Source organism: Taeniopygia guttata, chromosome 3 (assembly GCF_048771995.1).
Source record: "Taeniopygia guttata chromosome 3, bTaeGut7.mat, whole genome shotgun sequence".
Lineage (NCBI taxonomy): Eukaryota > Metazoa > Chordata > Aves > Passeriformes > Estrildidae > Taeniopygia > Taeniopygia guttata.
The window spans coordinates 40,896,876-40,918,941 of NC_133027.1; the positions used below are offsets into that span (position 1 = coordinate 40,896,876).

The following is a 22,066-nucleotide window of genomic DNA, read 5'->3' on the forward strand; positions in this document are numbered from 1 at the left end:
TAGTGTACAACTCTGCTAGGGCAGGTAAACTGTTCAGACTGGGAGATTATGTAACAAGCAGGAACCTCCACATGAATTTGATGCCATTTTCTCCAGTACTGACTCCTCTAAGCAGGTTAAAAAATTCTTTCTCCACTCTCCATTGCATATGCATAAACAGCTCCACAGTCATCAGGACAGGCACCCAATTCACACGTTCAAGATGTAGTCCATAAAACATTCCAAAAAAACCCCTCTTCGCACTTTCCCATCTTCCCTGTTGCTCTGCTCTATCTGCCAGCCGTGCAGCTCATTTGACATTTACAAGATTTCTTGTCAGTTTCATTTGGTGCTGCCATTCCATCCAGCAGAGCAGTGAAAGTGAAATTGACTTAATTTAGTCTGTTTCTCTTCCTTGCTCCAGTCCCTGTGTTAACTCACCAGCAAAGTGAGACTGACGAGGCTCCTTGTCATTCTCACACATGGGGCTGGTCAAGGAGAAGATGGCTGATAGGGAGCAATGCGGTAAATTGGAAGATGAAAACCGGGATTGCGGAGGAGGGAGGAGGAGAGGTGTGAGCACGCAGCAAGAACAGAGAAAGTGGGTAAACATGATTATTTCCCAGGTGCACTGGGTACTTCTGTCTAATAGAGGTGAATTCTTGGCCTGTTCCCTGAAGGGAGCAGTGTGGTCTGGAACAGCGGTAGTTAGTTGTCTAGCTGCTAATTTATGAGGGATGCCAAGTTGAAAACATTAGCCCATAAATATCGGTCATCTGTTAGCAGGATGGGCGAAGCTTCCTGCCTTGAGCTACTATAGCTTTTTTCTCCTCACATTTTCAGTTGCTAGAAGGAGAGGGAGAAGGAGTAGGAGGCCAACAGCCACTGTATTTTGACTTTAGTGGTTTAGAGACTTTAGAGAAAAAAAGGGTTTATTTGTTCAATGAGGAAAAATTAATGCATAATAAAATGGAGCCCAGCATCTTGTATTTTGAGAGGTTTCATAGAACAAAAATTGTGCTACACAGGTGCTCTAGTTCAATCAAAACAGTAAATAATGGACAAACAATTGCTGTGTAACAAACCATTGTAGTTAAAAAGTACGTTTTTTAAATCCACTTGTTAGCTCCTGTGAGCTCTTGACATACAGTGTAAATCATGCTGGTTTATTATATTATGTACTAATCCATATTTCTTACAGATGCTTTATGCATATATAACCTTAGGAGTTGCAATATAAATTAGTACTATCATATATATTTGCATATGCAATAGTAACACATATACATTTTGAATGAGGCTATGTTAATTAACTTCAAGTTATATTGCCTTCCTTCACCACAACTCCAAAGGAATAACAGTTTTTCATTATCTGAGACCCAGGGATTTTTATATTCTCTGTTTCTGTTTGGGATATTTTTGTGATGTGTATTTTGTTTGCTTCATCCATTTAGGAATTAAATAGCTTTAATTATTTGGACCTGTACAAGCTCGCGGATCTTTTCAACCTCACTTTGTTGGAGAATGCAGTCATTGGCTTCTTAGTAAAACATCTCTCTGAGCTATTGAAGAGTCATCCTGAAGAAGTTCTGGCACTCCCATACTGTCTTCTTCGAGAGGTTTTTAAAAGCGATAGACTCACTTCACTCAGTGAAGAACAAATCTGGCAGGTAAGGAGGTTGGTGAACAACCAGAATGTGTGACACTCTATAAACCATAGCAGTAATCTGTTGTTTTGAAACCCTGGAGCAATCTCGAGGGAGAATAAGCACTTGAGCAAAAACTGTGAATAACAACTGAGGGAAATTTCCAAATGAAATTCTAAAAATGTTGTGTTGTGTTAATGCAATTACTTTGTTTGAAAGAGAAATTTGTCATGCTGTTTCACTTCTGCTACTTAAATACAGCCAGAGATTTTCCTCCAGATCCAACTTCTTTAATGGGAAAAGATGGCTGATGCATGCTAATTGCCTCTGATGAGGCTAGTGCCTTGAGTCTGGTGGCAAACCTGCTTCTACAGTCTCTCTCATTCACTTCAGACAAATTTAGCTGTATAATTTCAATAGTCACTGAGATTGTTTGGGCCACCACAGCTGATTTTGCCTGAAGCAAATGGGAGAATCATCACACAGGCAGTGCTGCTCCAAGATGAGTGGAAGCTTCAATGGAGGGTTTGTGGCAAGAAGCCTGAGATCAGTTCCTTTTAAAAAGCTGGACCTAGAAAAGGACCAGGTTGCTAGCCATAAAGTATTAACAAGATGAAAGCATTGTGTTGTGACCTTTAGTGTGTATGTGTGTATGGGCTGGGAGAAAACATAATGTGAGTAAAACACATAGCCTATTAAGAGAAACACAAAAACTAAACCAAAATCTGTCCTTGGAAATGTTCCCATCGTATGTCTGTAAAAATTGACTATGGAGTGGAAGGAAATCTCTGTAATATTGATTACCCAAAGATGTTTTTCTGTATCTTTTTTACTGTCATGTTTAAGAGAGTAAAGTATTTTAGTGTTTTTCAAGGTAGAAGGAAACTTGCTGAAAAGGAACCTGTGCATACCTTTTAGGAAGTGTGTTATATTGGTCCAGCAGAGAAGACTGTGATTCAGAAAACAGATTTATTTTTCAACCCCTGTTATTTATATATTTATCTTTTGTATTATTCTAAGGAAATAACTATATTTAGATGCCATCAGTTTCTCAAAGTGTCAAATGTGTATTCATCAGCGAGATGCTTCATGTTCTGTGGATGAATAATGTCATGCAGGATAAAATATTCATTCTTAAAAAAATAAAAATGTAACATAACCCTTCAGTTATGTAGCAGGCATATTTTTTCCAAAATTTTGAGGCTTTGGATTATGGACTATGTTACAAAGATGATATTTTCTGCAAACACCAAAATGAAGTTTGACTTTTTCCTCTCCTAGTCCCTGGAGAATGCCTGTACAGCAGAACCTGTGTACACTACATGAAGATGGGTTGTGTTTGGTTTAGGTTTTTAAGGCACACTGCTCTGGAGTCCTAGCCCATATTCCCTTTATCAGAAGCAAGTTTTGATGTACAAGTTTATGCATGGAGCATGGATGATTGGCTGATTGGGTTTCATCTTCATTTCTTTGCAGAGCCAGTGGAATCCCCTAGCTACATGCTTCTGCTAGAAGAGTTTCTGTGGGAAGCCATACAAATAGAACTCAATACTTGCTCAGTAATATGCCCTCTGTAATCTGCCATAAGGAGTATCTGTTTGGGAAGCAGGAGTTTTCAAATCCTGTCTAACTGTCTTGTTCTGAAAGACTTGGATGTAATTTTCTTAATTGTGTGCACTCCAGTCAATGAACACTTCATGAGGCAAATATGACAAAGCCTCTGTTTCTGTTGCAGGGTCATACTGGGGAGAGATAGGTAATATGCTGCTTTCTGAGTGGCAACAAACTCCACACTGTCCATTTAAGTGTTATCATAATAGCCTCTGTAGAGGTTACTAATGCTGTTCCGAAGAATTTTTTAAACTAGTTTTCTGCTGCAGGCAAAATGTGAATCCATCTTTTTAATTCATTTTGTAAAACCAGGAATAAATATATATTTATAAATATTCCAGCTTCCCAGAATGAATTAAAAGACACATATAAATATTCACCAATTTGGGCATTCAGAAGGCAATAAGAAACTGGTTTCTTGCTTTATCTTAGTAAATAAGTAATTCCCTCATAGTCAACCCAATAGAAGAAAATCAAATCAGACCAGCTATATTGCCTCAAGTGTAGTTAAGTTCATCATTTTTGCTAAGGTTATAGTGGTAATGCAATATACCATGGAAGAATCTAATATTCAGCCCAGGGTGAAGATTGGGTATGCCAGAGGATTAGTGTCAGGGTGCTTTATAGAAGTGAAACTTGATGGACAGGCTGGAGACAGATCTACAGAATCTCATTAAATTGCTGAATTGTTCATTACTGAGCACTCTCACTGTAATAAAGTGCTCATTGACTTTGACAAATCCCCATCCCATGTTTTAAGGAAGAACAGCAAAGCAAGAGGTGTTGGGGAAGCTGGAGGAAATTTGCACAAAGTGGGGCAGATAATAGAAAATCTGATGGGGGGATGCTACCATTTGATCCATCTGTCTTGCCTGTGACTGGTGTGGCCTCTGCACACACACAGGGCTGCGTGTCACAGCAATGTGAATTCAGCATGTCCCCAAGGCACCTTTGCTATTAGGGCTGCCATGAAGCTCTAAGCACAAATTAAAGCTTCCCTCAGAGAACCTCTGGAAAGGGTGCCACTGTCTGCGGAGAAGTTTTTTACACCAGTTTGAATTCCCAATGTCCACGGGGTGATCTGATCCTAGTGCACATAAAGATTAAGGTGGATATTTTAATGCATCAAAAGGTGTAAATGAAGTGTTGCTTGAATATTATTTAAACTGAAGTGATTGCAACTCTTACCTGTCATACTCTAGATTTTTCTAGGCTACCAATCCAGAATTGGCTAATTCTAGTGAGTATGGTGAAATATAACTGTGAACAAACCAAGTCTGAGAAAGTTAAATGGTAATATTAGTAGCAGTGTTCTAGGCTATGGGTTGCTGCCAACTACTACAGAAATTCCTGTTGATTTTTCAGACTCTTTGGCTTGATATGTCTTATTGTAAGTGGAGACAATAGAAAAGCACTATAGTGATGTGTTTCTTAAAACAAATAAAAACCAAAAACCTCACCAGAAAGCCTGTGCAGGCTGTGAAATTGGATCAATTTATGAGCCTCTTCAATCAGGTCTTTCTTAGATAAGCTAAGACAGTAATTATGATTATTAGTTGACATAAGATATGTTTTCATATTGATTTTTACATTTTATTAGCACATGAGATTATGAATTTTTTTTTTACATAAAAAATTTTTGATTTGTCAGCTGCATTAAAATGCATAAAATAAAGCCAGTGACATGGAAAAAAAGGATTAAATTAAAAAAAAATGAAGAAAACAGGAAAGAATAATGAAGAAGGTGGAGGAAAATAAACATTTTCTTCTGGTTTGTTCTTCTTCATCATGACCTGTGAAGCACCCTTCTTTTTTCCACAGGAAGCAGTCATGACAAGGACATAAATGTCTAGTTTATCATGAAATGAAAAGTTAGTCTTTTCCTAATTGACCATTACAGGAAAGATTCATTGGCTGTACTTCAAGGAAGCAGGTGAATTCTTTGCCTTGATAATTGAAAAAGTTACCAACCCTGTAAGATGGAACAAATTTGCCAGAGGTAGAGGCTTGTTGTTGGAACTTAGCAAGTAGAAAATGAGCCAAAGATTTAAGTAAAAAACTAATGTTAGCTTAAGTTATGATATAATTATGCCTTATATTTGTTATTGGAAACTTCAGTGTCATGAGGCTTAAATATCCATATTTCAAATATCATACGAATGGTTATAAAGAGAAATACTTACTGGATTATTCTGTCTCCCTGCAGTAGATTGGTCAAATGGTTCTGTATTAAATACTGCACTTGATCCAAGGTGGACTCTTAAAACATATTTGGAAAAAAATCTTAAGTGAGATCAGTATAGATTAATTTCTTCCATCTGTGCTACTGTTTAAGTAGGTTGTTAAAGGATATATAGAATTTTGAAACAGCTAACAATAAAAGCAGATCAATTTTAGTATTTGTCAATATGTTTTTGGATGTGAGGTTAGAAGTTTTCCTGGGCTTTCATAGGTTTTTTTTTTTAATTATTATTTTTAAATTTTTTTAAATCAACTGATAAGCAAGCAATCTTGGAAAGCTAGTGCAAATGCATGAGTGGTTTATTCAGCTAGGATGCATGCAAATGTGTTGTGCCTTTTCCAAGGCATTCCTAAGACATTCTAGCCCTGTTAAATTCCTTGTGTGTAACTTCTGAACTTTTGTTCATGAAGTATGTGTTCCATGTGTGAAAGTGTAACACTAGTTATTCATTTTATCCCTGTGGATGTGCAAAAACGGTGTTTGGTCTCTGTATTGGAGAAGTATCTTTGCTTGAATAAGTAGAAAAATAAATGACAAGAAGACTGCAAAGTTATAGGTCAATATGAGCTTGTAAGGTATCTTTTATAAAAATAATAAGTGTAGAAATCCAGTTTTCTTGTTACAGTCCTGTTTATCCTCTTCTGTGCCCTGTTTTCAAGAGGCTTTTTTTACTTTTGAGATACAGTTTGGATTTTCTGATGACATTTGTGAAGGGCCAAAATTATTCTTCTGCAGAAATCCCACAGTACAATGCTGTAGGGAATTTTGTGGTGTACCCATTGTGGCAGCCTGCCATGATGGAACAGCTCTGTGTTGATGATTGATCCAAAGACATCTTCCATACATCTTCAGTGATGCACACATTTACCTATGCAGAACAGCAGTTTCTAAAGTGAGTTGTCATGTTCTGGTACAAGCTTGCCATTCCTTCATATCAGTACTTGATTTTTTTCTTCTGTCAATCTTTTGGTATTGCAGAACAATTTTTCATATGGAGAGAGTAGAAGTCATTTTTCTCAGAGGTATATATATATTTTAATGAAATGTGGCCTAAGTGCCTTGCTAAATGTGAACTTAAGTTTTACTGCAAACAAGTAGCAACATAAAATATATGTGAAGAAAAGCATCTCAGTAATCAATGTTGTGTTTAAGCAGTATATTAGCCTTTCACTATTCAAGAAATAAGCTTAAGTGCTCTCTTGGGCAATAAGTGAAATAATGTCTACTCTAATGCTTGTTCCTAGTAAGTATTTACCGTAAACAGAAAACTACCTCTCCGAAATATGTCTGTCAGCCTCTCATCAAGAAAGGCATAGAAGAGAAAAAAGGGGCTTGATGCATATCAAGGCTGAGGTGAATTGGTGAGGCTAAATAAGAAAATTAACATATTACCCATGTGTGTTTTCCTGTGCTTTTTCCTCCTTTTTTGTACCCTTTTTGTGAAAGCCTATATAAAAGTGCCAGAGAGCCACCTGTGAATGCCAATATCCAGCGTACTACATCTGTGGTAGTGATACTATGTGTGTCATGACTAGCTGCAAGCAAAATCACATTGTTACCCTCAGATAGAAGTAGTATGGAAGCATAACTGTGATAAGCTGCAGGTTTCCTTTTCCTTAGTCTAATCCTCGTAAAATAGGTATCTCACCTGAATTGACTCTGTGCAATGGTGTATTCCTTACACTCTCTCCAGACTGGGTGGGATTAATTTTTATAAAGGATGTGCAGTATTGGTAGGACATCCATTGTAGGTAGGCTAAGCTGGCAGTTGTGGCCCAAGGTGTGCAGGGAGGTTGGTGTCCACTGGAACTGCAGACTGGCCAGGGTTCGTGCCGGATACAGAGGGTCAAGCAGTGGATGTAGGCAGCAGGAACTCACACTGTTCAGCTGATGTGCACAGGTCACACACAGTTTTCCTGATATAATTTCTGTAGAGTTTGTAATAGTAATGGCATTTTGGCTTGTAGGGGAAATAAATGCTGTCCCTGTTGGCACTGTTCCCTTATTTTATGAAACACCTTTCCCCTTTGTCTACTTTAGTTTAATTTGAATGGGCTCTTAATTTTGTCCTTTACAGTAATATCTTATGAACTTTATATATGCCTTTGTTCTGAATTTTTAAATGTTTCATATTCCTGTTTTTTGAATGTTAGCTAATATTTTTACTATTATTTATCAAGTATAACAATATAGAAAGCAATTTTCAGTATTAAAGCTGTTTTAGGAGCAGCTGTTTGTTCTTCTATTGTTCTTTTTGTTACATGTCAGAAAACTTGATTATTTGCTGCTATTGTTGTGAGCATTGGACAATTACTAGAGAGCATTACTTTTGTCTTGCTGTCCTGCAGTAATATTACCTCAACTTATTTCTCCCAGATTACCTTCAGAAGTGCACAGAGCATCACACCAGTATTTAGAAAGGCTGCTGTGCTCACAGCTCATGGATTTAGGTCACTTTTTCAGCTAAGCAGTGGATGTGCATTTTGATTTTAAAAAGACACCAAGGTGTCCACACAGCAAGACTTCTTCTGTGTCAATTCATTCTACATTTGAATTTGTCTGCTGTGGGGGGATTTGTATTGACTGTTGCACTCCTTGTGGCTCGGATCTGTTGGATACTATCTGAAGTATGATTCTATAAACATACAGATATATGTGGTTACATTAAAAAAAAAAAAAGTTGCTGAAGCTGTTTTGAAAGCCAAATGTGGTTGAAAATATATATCAATTTTTAAGTAAAAGAAAATAATGTAAAGACTAAAATCCACAGATACCATGGATGATCAAATATGGAAGTTAATGTCTTAATGTCTTCCATTCAGAGATATAAATGTTAGTAATCTTTACTCTTTCAAAATCTTTGTAAAGCTGTTTAACACTGTTTCCAGTGGATTTAAACTTGTGGAAAATGATAGGAAATTAGAAACTCTTCTGAGAATTCTCAGCTCTGTATTTCAACAATTTTCCTTTGGGAGCTGATAGAAGCATGACTCTTATTTGTAACCACGAAGCCAGAGAAGACAGTGGAAGAAAATTGAATTTCTTGTTTCCTGAACCCATGCACATGGTCATCAATGTGTTAAGACAGCTGGAATCTCATTCTGGGGTTAAGTGCCCAAAGTGCCCCCAGTTAGATGCAGTGAAGTCGCACTCGTGTGTCTAGACCTGCGAACAGGTGTGTTGGCTCAGCACGACTGCTGAGATCTCATTAGCTGTTGCCCTGTGCTATCACTCCTGCCCCAGGATCAGGACACTGGTGGCTCCAGGAAGGTGAGGAGGCAAGGAGATGGAAAAGCAATGTCACTCCTGTACAGCCTTTCTTACTCCAGCTGGGACACCCTTGGCAGCTTCCAGATGTGCAAGTGAGCTGCAGAGCTGAGGGTTTCATTGCCTTGTGACAAAGGGTTCCTTTTACTCCTTTGATCACTTTGGACTCCCTCGTGCCAGGGAGAAATGGAAGAAATTACGACAAATACACTTGTCAAAAAGATCTTAAGAAGCTTTCCTGTGAAGTGGCTTCCAAGCTAATGGTCTATGTGGGATAGTAATGACAGATTGGAGGATCACAGTCTCTGAAGTGAAAATCTGTGCTGAAGAGCTTTCAAAGTGCTCCGTTAGGGTGGAGCCTATTTTAATGTTTGAGTGAAACTGTGGTCCTAATTTTACAAGGTTTATCTTAGAGCAGTTACAGGTGTTTTAGTTTGCTTCAGGTATTATTTAGTAGGTTTATATAATAAATTTATGTTTGTTTTAATCTTGTTATGGGGAAGCTCTGACATTCCTAATTCGTTAGATATGTTTGGGATCTCAAATGCAATTACAAATGTGGCTCTGAGTGTTTAAGTCACTTTTTGAAAGAAATAGCTTTCTTAGAACAATTAGTTGATTTTGAAAAATTAATGCAGGATCATTTGTTTATGCAGTGAGTTAATCTGAAGCCCATCATGTGGGGATTAAATCAAAGTCAATAAAACTGACTCAAGGAATGGGGGTTGTTCAGCCTGGAGAAGGCCTCAGGATAACCTTATAGCAGCTTTTCAGTATCTAAGAGGGCAGACAAGAAAGATGGAGAGGGATGGTTTTGAAGGGCATGTAATGATACGACAAGGGGAAATAGCTTTCAGTATAAAAGTTGGTTTGGATCAGGGATGCAGAAGAAATTCTTTATTGTGAGGGAGGTGAGGCACTGGCAGAGAAGTTGTGGATGCCCCATCCCTGGCAGTGTTCAAGGTGAGGTTGGATGGAGCTTAGAGCATCCTGGTCTAATGGACACTGTCCATGACAGGGTGTTGGAACTAGGTGATCTTTAAGGTCCCTTCCAACCCGAACTGTCTGTGATTTTTGGTTGGAAAATTTGACGTCAGAGGTTTTGTAGTAACACAGTGTGTTGAATACATGCATATTTATAAACCAGCTAAGGAGAAGCATGTACTTTGAAGTACGTTTTTGTATGTGACCAAAGATATTGATGACATACAAGTCCTGTGTAGCTGTTGTAAAGGTTATTATAGAAAATGAAACATTTTTTTTGTGATTTGTTGGATTTGCCTATTAAATCCCTAGAAAATTATACCCTAACAATAGGGAAGAAAGGAATAGGATTCCTTTTACATTCAAGAACCATTTAGACTAATTTTCACAGAGCTGAATTGCATTTTTATAGAATTTTGTCAATTTTGTGTCTATTTCATTTTCTAACAGTTTTTTACTGATGAAAGTTTGAAGATTCTTGTCTCTGGAGTGAGCTGCTACATTTCTAAAATATATTTCAGAGGGAAAAATAGCAACAGAGGAATAGGAATAAAAACACTGTGTATCAGATGGTAAAAATTGTCTTTTCCACTTACTAATTATGTACCAGCAACTTGTTTTAGTGCTAAATGTGGCTATGTAGAGTTTCAATGCATTTGATGTCAATCTAAATGTTTTCTCTAAAAATAAAAATGAGTAATTCTAGATTTTGAAATTATGGCTGCTGGAGGTAGGTCCTTTTCTGCCTCCCATGTTCTCTGTCCTTACCCTGTTTCAGAAAATATAAATGCTATCATAAAGCATAATCTCCTTAAAGAGAAATCAAATCACAGTTAAGAGCCCTAGTTAAACAGCTGTGTTTATGAAGAGATAAGCTTCTGTTCTTTGTAGCTTCAGAAAACTTACCAGATATAAAGCTCCTAGCAATGTTGGTTCTACCATCACAACAAATGATGGAGGATCCAAACTTGAGCATTTTGTGATGGATTTGAAAAGGGACAGCAAGAAGTTTTTACCTCAAAGCTTCTTGCCATTTTATCCAGTTATTAAAGAGAGGCAGGCTTTATGGACCTATGAGGCTACATTTTAGGAATGTTGATGTGATGATGCAGAGCAACACGGAGTCCCCGGGCAGTGCGAAGGAGAGCTGCTTTATTGCAAAAACCTGGCCTTTTAAAGCAGTTAGGCCTTTATCAGCTACATAGTTTTAAATCATAAGAAACATAATTCAACCAACCACAATGTGAACTCGCAATGGTTACAGAACTTGTTTTTCTACCTCTAATTCAGCTGAGTCACTTTCCCTTTTTTGCTTAGCCAAAGTAATGGGCCTAAGCCATGGTTTTACAAGGCCCTCCCTTTGCCAGGTTTTACCTAGATGCAACATGTTTATGGTGAGGAGATTGATTTTCCTTGTCATTTCTAACCCTCTGTGGCTGGACTTGTTTCAAAGGAAAAAGTTGAGATTGTGCCTCTGGACAAAGCAAGACTGAGTCTCTGGATGCCATATTTTGGATTTTGTTTTATTGCTTTGCTTTGTTGGTTTCATTGGCTTTGCATTGTCACCCTCCACGCTCCTTTTTGATGATCTTGTTAAAACAAAATTTTCATTGATAACAAGAGTAAGCAGAACCTTTCCAATGTGATCATTCCCAGCTCATTTATTTTATGTGTATAGACTCCCAAGTGTGACAGCCATTGCAGTGCACAGGAAAACAGAGTGGCTGTGAGTGGTGGGGTAGCTGTAAAGTCTGTTGCAATAGGAGCTGCACACAAGCTCATACAGCTTTTAAACACATGCTTGTACGTGTGGAGTGTCACTGAGAGGGGTTGCACAGGGCCTTGCTTGCCCCTTCTGTCTCAGTGGAAGAACAAGTTAGGTGTGAGAAGCGCATTTGTAAATATGCTTTGGTAGAGAAGCTCCAAGTGACTGTAGAGGAAACTCCTCCATGGTTTGAGGACCTGATCACACAAAGGTATACTTCTCTTGAGGCACACTATGGGACAGGTTTGTCTTTGCTGCTCCAAGGTTAAGAAAGGATGCAGTGTTTATTGCCTGTATTGCCTTGCACTTTTCAGCTGCAAAAATATCTCAAGTACTTTTGGCAGATGATACGTAGGGAACTGTTTTGTCCTCATTTTCAGATACCTGCACATCACCAGAATTTTTCCTGTGGCATAAGCAACAAAATTTCCACTGGATTTTTTGTAGTGGAATAAAGACACTCAGTTGGACAGACTGAGGGGACAGATTTTGATTAAGACACCTAACTTTTCTCTTAGTTCCCATTTTGAGAGAGTGGTTGAAATGTAAACTTCTCTTGGGGAATCCTGAGTTTTACTGCTTATAATTTGCTTTATGATACTTGGAAAGAATATTGTGTATAATTTTGAAGTTCAGAGTCCCCAGAAGGTGTAAAATGGCAAGCTTTCATGAGCTGTGATAATTTACAACAGCTGAGAGTTTACCTGCTGTCTGTACCTTCCTTCACTTTGAACTCCAGTAGATGAGAACAGTTTTTTATTACAGCAACTCATTGCTTTAATATGATTACTTACCATATATAATGTTACATATTAACGTAGTTCAGCTAGCCTTTTGTAAAGCTGATTTGAGATCATAGTTATTTTATTGTAAGTCTAAAAAGATGGAATATCTTCACTGAGTTTAATCAATGTATTCTAGGTAAACTTCTTGCTCTCATGACCAGTAAATATAAGAAATGGAGAAAGTGTGTAAAAGAAGTGAATGCAATTCTGAATGCATACATTCTATTATTTACTTCTATTACAAAACAGGCATTTTTTTTCTATGTGTTTCATAGGAAACACATACATAAGATGAAACTATAATTTTCTTTCTCTACAATCTTTTTTGTAAAATAATGTCCCTTTTGAGAAGGCCACTCTAATTATGTGGTACTAGGGGCAAAGGAAGCTTGCAGTAAAACACTAAACTGACAGTGCAAGGGACTGTACTTGGTTGGTGGAGAGTTTGTCTTTAGATTAAGAATTCCTCTCTTTCTCACAAGGATACTGAGCAGAAACAATTATTAAAAATTTCTGAGATGGAAATACAGGTGTTAAAGATGTTACTCCTGAAGCTGTTTGATTATGAGTAAGAAATCTGCCAAAGATATATATGTTGTGTTATCCCCCTTGCATCTATTGAAACAGGACAGGACAACAGGACACCTATTGTGCAGGACAATATTTTTGTCCAGCAGCAATTGGTGATGGATGCTTTACTGCTTAAATACTTTAAGGAGATAGATATTATCAGCAGTTATTATTATCACTTGAGAAAAATTGAGAAGTATTTTTAATACATTGTGATTTGCTTTAATGCTGTGAATTTTTTATAAATATGTGTTTTTAATGCCTCTGCATTATCTGTCTCTGCTTTAGTTACATAATATCTGCATAATATCACGAAATGCATAATTTCTGGTGCTAGAGACTTTGACCAATAACTCTGCTTGCTGCAGTGTTTTTCAGCTGAAAGATCAAAATCAAATTTCTGCCTCTTGCAAAGTGGCTTACAGACTGCAGGGCTCATGTTCTGAAAGTTGCAGGTTGTCACCAGGCTATCACATAAATCCCAAACCAGCAAACCAGCCAAGAGACAGAGCATTTCTTATGTAGGCGAACAATTCCCCGTGTAGTCGTCTGGATAAATCCACTGCAGCTTCTGCGGAGCCTGATCAGAGGTCAGGAGGACATACTCTAACAAGTGCTTTCACTCTCCAGAGATAATGAACCTTGGTGTTCTTTAATTTTCCTTTGGGGCTGTGTATTTCCTGAAGTCGATTCATTTGTATTTGGCTTCCCTCTTTATTGCTGGAGCCAATCCCTCAGTCCTCCGAGCCCTGTTGATCTGTGAAGCTAAGAGTCTGATTGCATCACAGGAATAATATTTGAGTCTGGAAGGATGCATATTTTTTCTCTCCTACCAGCTGTGGTCTCAGTCTTCAGTTTGGGAACAGACTTCAGGGGCATCCATGTACACAATTCCAGTGCCACTGCTGAAGCAGAGTTCTAGCAATAGTGTGGACTTGTCTGGGTAGGAGTTGGGGACAAATAGCAGAATAGCAGAATCTTTGAATGTATGCAGTGGTCCCTTGTGGTGCAGAAATGTGAATCTGAGACACCTCTCTTCATGTAGAGAAATGTTTGCTTCGGAATCTTCTTTCTACTGTATCCAACAAAACACATGTTGGCAGCTTCCTAAACTCTTACTTACCTTCTTCACTGGTTTGTGAGGAATGTTTTGCGTTCATTCCAAGAGTTCACTCTCTCTCTATATATATATATAAACATATATATATTTATATATATATAAAAGTATATTTGTGTATACAAACACATACACACACACATATATATATATATTTCATAAACAGTGTCTTTATACTTGGAAAAGTATAGACTTCAGTAATTATAAATGGCATCCTGTGTGTAATAAGGATGTGCAAGTCTACTCACCGCTTCTTTTGCTGAGGGCACTTCCACTAAGGTGAATGTTCTGTCTACAGTCCCAAACTTCTAAGGAAGTAAAACTTCCCTTCTGTAGTGTGAGAAGAGATACAGGACATTAAATTTCTTAAAAGCCTTTGGTGTTTGGATCAAACTTTTCTATCCACTCACGTTTCAGACAAATCATAATCTTTGTTTCTAGACTGCTTGTTTTGTGCTTTGGTATGCTGACGTGAACATTGGTATGAATTTTGTAATACTTGACAAACTAGAGAACATCTGATGATGACCAAGATCACAGAACAAAAGATTTACCACTCACTATTTGAAATACTTGCTCCTTTCAGAGGTATAATTAAATGAGATTATTTTTATTTACCTCACCTTCCTTGCATCAGCCTTGTGAGAAGGGGAAGCTATATGGGTGGAGCACAGTGAGTCTGGGAGACGAAGTGAACCTAGCAGAGGAGGTGCAGGACACTTGAATTTTTCATTCTTTCCAAAATTTCTGTAAGCAGCCCCTACATTTTTTCCTTTTTTTTTTTTTTTTTTTTTTTTCTGTTCACTTGTGAGACACTCTGAATCAGTGCTGATGAGTAAGGTAAGAAACACCTAGTGGGATTGATTAATTTCCCATCCTTTAAAATGTGGGAATGAACAACCCAACCCACCAGAAAACTAAATATTGATGCTGTCAGTGGCATGATAATTGGTCTCTACTTTCATCTGCAAACAAACCCTTGCTTGGATTCTATTATTCATTCAAAGAGGAAAAGGGTTATTAATGCAGTGTTCTTTAATTTATATTTTTCTTTTGTGTGTGTGTGTGAGAGAGAAAACAGGAGAGCAATAATACAATAAATATATTGGCTAAGAGAAAACATTTGAAAACGATCCCTACCCATTTTTAAATCTTCTCTTACCATGAAGAATGTGAACTGTGATAAATTGTTCTGCTAATCAAACAGCACTAAAAGGTTAGGTCATTGGAAGTCTTTAGTAATTTTGTGCTTTTCAAGAGTCAGTTTGTTAAAATTATGCTGAATACCCACTTAAAGCCTGGGCTGAAAACCCTACCTGTGTTTTATAACTCTGCACTGTCAGAACCCATAATAAGTCAAACATTCTTTCAGAGGTACTCATAAGGGAGAAAAAAACCCGTAAATTCAAGAGTAATTTCAGATTGTAAATGAAAAAGAGAGGCACGACTGTTCATTTGCACCAATCATGCCTTCCTTTCATCTGCTCTGATTAGGCCTGGTGCGGTTTCATCAAACTACTCCATCACTGAGCTGTCACTCCAGTCGTCTGTTGATTGAAAACAATCAGGGCTCTGATGGCACAATTATTCTGACCCTTTAACTAGAGGCTGCTGTGATAATGAAAGGTTGATTATGATAGTTTGTGCCTCTTTCAGTTTGCCAAGAAGGTTAATTTGGGCATCAGACGGATGTTTAATGGGCGCTTGCTGGCTACACTGAGGTAAATGAGAACGTGCAGTCTTCGATATTGCACGGATATAGTTTGGCTGTCAATCATTGTCATTTTGAGTTTGTGCCTCACACTCTGGAAATCACATTTTATTTTTTCCTTGGGATTTAATTTATTCTGTGCCCTGAGGAAGTTCTTTCACTCTGTGACCTTCACAGTAGCTTTCTCTGTCTTTTTTCGCTTCCCTCACATGGAGCCCAAAGGCATAATACATCTAGAGGAACGTTTTTCTTTCATTTTTCACATTAAAAAAAAAAAGTAAAATTTAAAATCCCTGTTTATCAACTCACCCTGAACAGAGCAAATGTTTTAATTCTGATTGTAGAATCCAAATGTGCAAATGGAAGCACGCCTGCTTGCTAACACAGCACCACACAGGGAGCTGCTTACGTAGACACACATTTGTAAAACTGACAAACAGGTAATTTAAAAATGTCTCTGTGTAAAGAGGGTGGGGGATGGCACAGCTTTATTTTCACAGGCTGCACGCATATGCCTTAGCTTGGTGCCTTGTAAATGTGGTTTCAGTCACTGCACTGCAACTTTTTGGTTAGAAAGTCTCTCTTCAGGGTTCAGGGGCAAAAGGCATTTCATTGCTGATTCATAGATTATTAAGATTTACTGTGTTCAGATTGAGAGAATCATATGCATGATTTTGTAATTGTTTGGCTCAAGGTGCAAAAGAAATGCAAATACCTCATAATTTTGATTGTTCCACATGCAGCTCATTAGAGTCTTATTTTTATGCACATTTTAAATTCAAAATAAAAAGAAGAAAAAGATTTCTATCTTTAAGGCTGTCTTGCATCTAGGCTCGAGACACTTATTTTTCCTGCTGTCCTCAGCTGTGTAAGATAGTACCTGACTGATAAAATTGCAGGAGTCTGGAGGCTGTGCTTGCATGGTTACTAACTTCTAAAAATATTCATGTGTAACTCATGTCTTTGCAAAATTGTGTGTGTGTGTTTTGTTGTATGGTGGGACTTTTTTCCTCAGCAACAATTCTTACACTTTTCTTTCTAAATGGATGATACAGACAAATTTAGTTCATCCTGCTTAAAATGCTTCAATGAATGTCCTAAAAACCCTTGATTTTGTCCTTTGTAGCCTCTAGAGACAGAGAGAGGATGACAAAGACCCTTTAGAGATCCAAATTCAGGCCTTTTGGAAATCCCTGTTCATTTTAGATCAGGTGAAAGTTCCTCCATAGCCCTCAATGGACTTTGTTTCAGACCTTTGGTAAATGTCCTGGTTTATACATAGATTCTGCTCCTGTACTTGAAATTTGAAGAGCCAGGGTGTTGCTGACAATTGCCAACTGAAATGTGGTTTTGTGACAGGTGATCCGAGTCTGGAACACCTCAGACTTGCTGAATTAGATAAAATCTAATAAAAGGCAAAGTTATGTGTGAGTTTACAGCCAAAATATATATTCCTAGTGTTTCAAAGACAAAACTAGTAAAGTCCAAGTTTTGCTTTTTGAAGTTTGCTTGATGGTGCTTTAAGGTGATTAGGGTAGAACTGTGTTGCTTTCATGACTCTTCTTGGCTTCAAAAATCAATAGAATCAGGTCTATAGCACTGTCCAATATGCTAAGGATACAAATATATTAATTTGATTTTGTTTTCTGGACAAAAACTTTTGCTTCTGTTAAGGAACAGAAGAACTGTTGGTGAGAATTATAGTTCTTTCTCTTTTCTGATTTAATATCATCATCAGATTGTCACACACAAATAGAGTTATTTGTGTTGCACATATCTGGTCCCAATCTAGGAAAATGTGTCTTTCCACTTTTGTTTCCATATTTAAAATTTTGTTTTCTCCTAAAATGAGAACGTTCACTAGGTTATTATAATTAGGATTTCCATTTGTTTTAATGAGACAGTGTGAATTGTTTTAAAACCTTAGAAATTTTGTTTCCTTCTATTTGTTGTTGCTAAAACAAACAAAACACAAAAAAACCCAACTCTCCAACACTCTCATTTTTTCTGCTGCTGTCACTTTTTGACTTCATCACATTTGCTAGACATCTTGGATGATATAAAGTAGCATATTTGCAGTCCATTGGGCTACAACATGAATACATCAACTAAAGAGCAGGCCAAGATGACTTTAATAGAGTTCCTGTGGCCCCTGCCTCTCACAGAGTCCAGGCTTAGATAAGTTTTTTCTTTCTTGGAACTCTGTCAACAGAAACTTTCCCTAGGTGTTGTGACTTAGAGTAGTTTTTAAGTGAACCTGAGTCTAATAAATATGAGTATGTCAAGCTTTTTGCACTCATGAAGTGGTTTGGCTTTTCTGATTAGAAGGCTTGGTGTGGTGTCAAGTAAAGGTCTGGCACATTTCCTAGCAGAGTGGCTTGAGGAGGACTGCAGGGGGAAGCTGAACAGGCAAGGCGCAGCCGTGATGGTCTCTCTTGCTCCCTGGGATAGCTGGCAGCCCAAAGGACCAGGTAGCTATGCTGGAAGCAGAAGGAGGGGTTGGAAAAACTATGAACTTGCTATCCAACATGTGAGATGTACTTTGATGTGTACTCCAGCTGTGCCACAACATATTTTTCCATCTCTTTTCACATCTCATTTTTTTTTGAGAATGCACTCCATTGCTAAATCATATAATGTAACCTTGGAGAAGAAAAATCCTTTGGGTTAAGGCATTAGAATAAGAAAATTAATCTGATTTGAAAATCCTGTCCTTCTGAGGGTCTACTTTTGTCATTTACTTAGTTTAGAAGATGAATATGGCAAAATATATTATTTATTAAAGTTGATATAGGCACTAGGCTGTGACTTCCTTTACTCACTCATACATTAAAATTAATAGAAAAGAATCTTCTAGCAGTTTAAATAGAATTTGTCTATATGACAGTAGGAGTAGGAGTATTTTCTTATTTTTGTAAATTATTTAGCATGGACACAAATATTTTAAACCTCAAAATTGTGTATCATCTTTTTTTTTTTTTTCTTCCTTGCTTGCTTGTTAGCATTTTAAGCACAGTTGTAATTTCAAGTGCAATTGGTATTTCCTTAGAGAAGCCAGAATGTCTTTTCTTGCAGCATCATAAAGCCTGTAATGGCTTTGAGTTTATTTTGCCAATGCTGATTATAGTTGCTAATTGTTACTGCCAGAGAGGTGAAAACATAGGCACTATAATCAGTATATAGATGGAGTGAATTCTGGAGTTTTTATGTAGGCACCAGGTTTTTGAGTCTAGATTAAACAAAACGTGAGTAAAGGTGTTAGAAATTGTGTTGATAAATATACAGATGTGTGCTGGTCTCGTACATGGAAGTTTGTGTCTTCCATATGTTGATGAGAGTTATATTTGCCTCCTTTGCACTGAAGGAAAGTTAGAACTGTGTTACAGTCCACCAAGGACTACTTCTACTACAAGTGAAAGATGTGTTTGGGAATTCAGTTTTCTTTCCTTTGAACTTTTTCAGCCCTCAAATAGCTGCTAAACTGTTCACCCACACTCAGTTTTCTTCCATGCCTCCATAGTGTGAGACATCATGTTCTGCTGGAGAACATGGTAGCAATGTGCTGCAAAACCAGTGTAGAAATCTAAGGCTCAGTAGGCGAGTGTTCCTGAAACCAGATGACCTGTTCTATAGCCTTGTGTCACAATATTTAGGAATGTGCCCTGTATTCTCTAAATATAAATACAGACACCTACATTTGTAGGTTAAATTCTTAGCATTGATTTTTAAGTAGTGACCATCCACCTGTTTAAAATTCACCAAAGTGAATTTTAAAACTGTAATTGTCACAAATAGCAAGACAAGTTGATAACAAAAATATAGCTTTTAGCTCTTAAGGCCTTTTTTCTGCCTTGGAGTGTCACAGATTAGGTGTGGGTCACACAGGGCACTGTAGTCAGATTGTGTTCAAACAGTAGCATGAGTTGATTTGGACAGGAGCTTTTAAACACACTGTGGTTCACAGACCTTTGTTGCTTCCCTAAGACTCAGTGAAGCTTCTCTGCATTCTGTCAAAGGCCTGCAGAGCATCCAGGTGGTGTGCAGGGTTCTTAGCCCTCCTTTCTAAATGCATGCAATAAAATGAAATCTTCCACAGCAAACTGACCTTGGATATGGAGTCTGGTAAGACCCAGTAGCTCCCTACACAAGAGGCAGCCTGGGATTCACGTTGCCCTCCCTTCATGTTACCCTATTGCTGCTGCAGCTGCTTGTCAGAGAGGAAAGGTGGAAGTAGGCCAAAGATACCTTAAGGTGCAACACATGGAGAATCCCAAGCAGGCTGCAATAAACTTAATTTGGAAAGATTCAAAGGTTTTCATAAAAAAAGATGCAGGACAGATGAGTCAGGATAAAATAGTGTGGAATGGATAGAGAACGTTTAGGTTCAAGATTTGGAATAGCTTGCACATCTCATGTGAATGCCAACAGAATCTTTGTATCACTTTGCAACCATTGCTGTAGTGGCTTAGGGAAAAGTTAAACATTACTGGTTTCAGTTAAACATTTCTGGTTTCAGTGAAACATTTATTTACAACTCCAGGACTATTCTCAGTAGAGACATAACTCAGTATGAATCAAGTTGCATATGCCAAATTTCCTACAGCAGAGAAAATGTATTGTAATGGAAATGTCCATGCTTTCTGTGCAGATCACACATCCCATGTCCAGAAATGAATGCAGGTACTATTTCTTTGAAGTTATGAATGTATGTGGTGTTGCTTGTGTGTTTATACAGTATTTATTGGGGGACCAAAGGCAGGACAATAAAGGAAAGCAGATGGATGAAGTTCTAAGATATTAATAAGGCATTAATATTAAACTTCCTCTAAAAGACCTGTGGTTACCAAGTCCTGGTTTACATTAGTGCCTGTATTTTACAGAGTCTGTAATGTCTGTCATTGTAGCCCAAGTGACACGTCTGTGATACCATTTTAGATGTGAGCAATGACATGAACTTTTAGTTCCAAAAGTAACCAGTCTGTTGGATACAAGTGCTGAGAGATAAGAACTCAATTTTTGTAAGTTCTTCTATTTCAGTATAGTAACCCACATATCATTTAGTTGATATATGCTGAAAATAGCCTGAATTTCTTCTCACTTTCAAGCGGCTGAATGATGAGAGCTAAGTGTCTTTCAGGAATCATTCACGTGGCTAAAGACACAGAATAGGAAGTTGCCTGATACAACTCAGTAGGAGACACCTGACACATGGGTTTGGTGGATTTAGAGCACCTGACTTGAAAGCTCAATGATTTCAAGTCCACAAACATTTTCAAATACATTTAATTATTGTCTTTTTTGCTTACAAGTCAAAATACATATAGCTAATGCATGTATTTGAAGCTCGATGCAGCATTTAACTGCCTGAACTACTGTTGCATTTTTTATGCCCTTCATTGATTCTTTCTTTCACAGCGGTTCACAGTGAGGAAAAAGTGTTTCAGATTAATCATAACAAGAAGGTGGTTTTAGTTTTTCATCTTCCCTCTCTGACAGAATACAGAAACAGTAATAAATTTAATACATCATATATGAAAGTTGTGAATAAGAGCAGCCTTTATTTTGAGCTCCTTTATGTGACATTCCCAACAACAGTACAGGGCCATAAGATTTAGCTGAAAATATTTTTGTTGCTCAGCTTGTTAGAAACACCCACTCCACAAGTTCTGTGTCAAAATGATTTGAAGTACCAGGTAGAGTTAGCCCTTATCCAGAACTAGTCAATGTCTTTGATAATGATTTGGATTAAATAAGAATAAAATCAGAAGGTAAAATGGTTTTCTAGCATTTTTGAAAATACAATTTGGATTGAGAATGATCTTGACTGGAGCAGTGGCCTAAAGTAATAGTACAGAGTTGGGTAATGACAGAGAAAGCATGACAGCCTGTGGAAGTTCTGCAGAAAAAAATCCTAAACAAACAAACCAACCAACCACAGGGAAAAAAAAAAAAAAAAAAAAAAAGAAAAGTTGTGAGAATAGTACTCAGTCACAAGCTTAAATGTGGATCAGCAACACCATAATGTACTGACAGTCTTACGTGGTGATATACAAGCAAGAATGACATAGACTGTTAGAATCAAAGAGATTCTTACAACCTATTCGCTACTACTACAGCCTTAAAAGGAATAGTATGTCCAATTTTCAACAGCAAACATGAAAGATTTCAATAACAGAGAACTGTGAGCCAATAAACAGAGATTTAGAAAATACGACCTAAGATGCATTGAAATACCTTTTTCGTTCACTGAAGAGGAAACACACCAATATTAAAATGCTTCTGAGGTGGAGAAGAAAATGTAGGTAACAAAATACTTTTCATCCTGCATGGATTAATAATTTTCAAGGGTTGCTCTGGAATATGAACCCAAAGGTGGAAAATGTAACAGT

The 22,066-nt window shown here is 37.5% G+C and overlaps 1 protein-coding gene and 1 long non-coding RNA gene across 18 annotated transcripts in view; one reads left to right on the top strand and one right to left on the bottom strand.

Annotated features, from left to right (window-relative positions):
• Positions 1-22,066, top strand: part of KLHL32 (kelch like family member 32) — a 116,888-nt gene that overhangs the window by 75,834 nt on the left and 18,988 nt on the right. For 15 of the 17 annotated variants that reach the window (XM_072926679.1, XM_072926681.1, XM_072926678.1 and 12 more), the window contains one exon: positions 1,434-1,649. The exons of the other annotated variants lie outside the window; for them this stretch is intronic. In XM_072926679.1, the coding sequence (XP_072782780.1) occupies positions 1,434-1,649 (216 nt within the window). The remainder of the gene's footprint in view (positions 1-1,433; positions 1,650-22,066) is intronic. 17 annotated transcript variants of the gene reach the window in all.
• LOC140683683 (uncharacterized) lies at positions 1,643-22,039 on the bottom strand. Its single transcript, XR_012054977.1, has 3 exons — positions 21,912-22,039; positions 14,215-14,296; positions 1,643-5,495 (listed from the first exon to the last, which is right to left on the bottom strand). It is a non-coding gene; the product is annotated as an uncharacterized lncRNA (long non-coding RNA).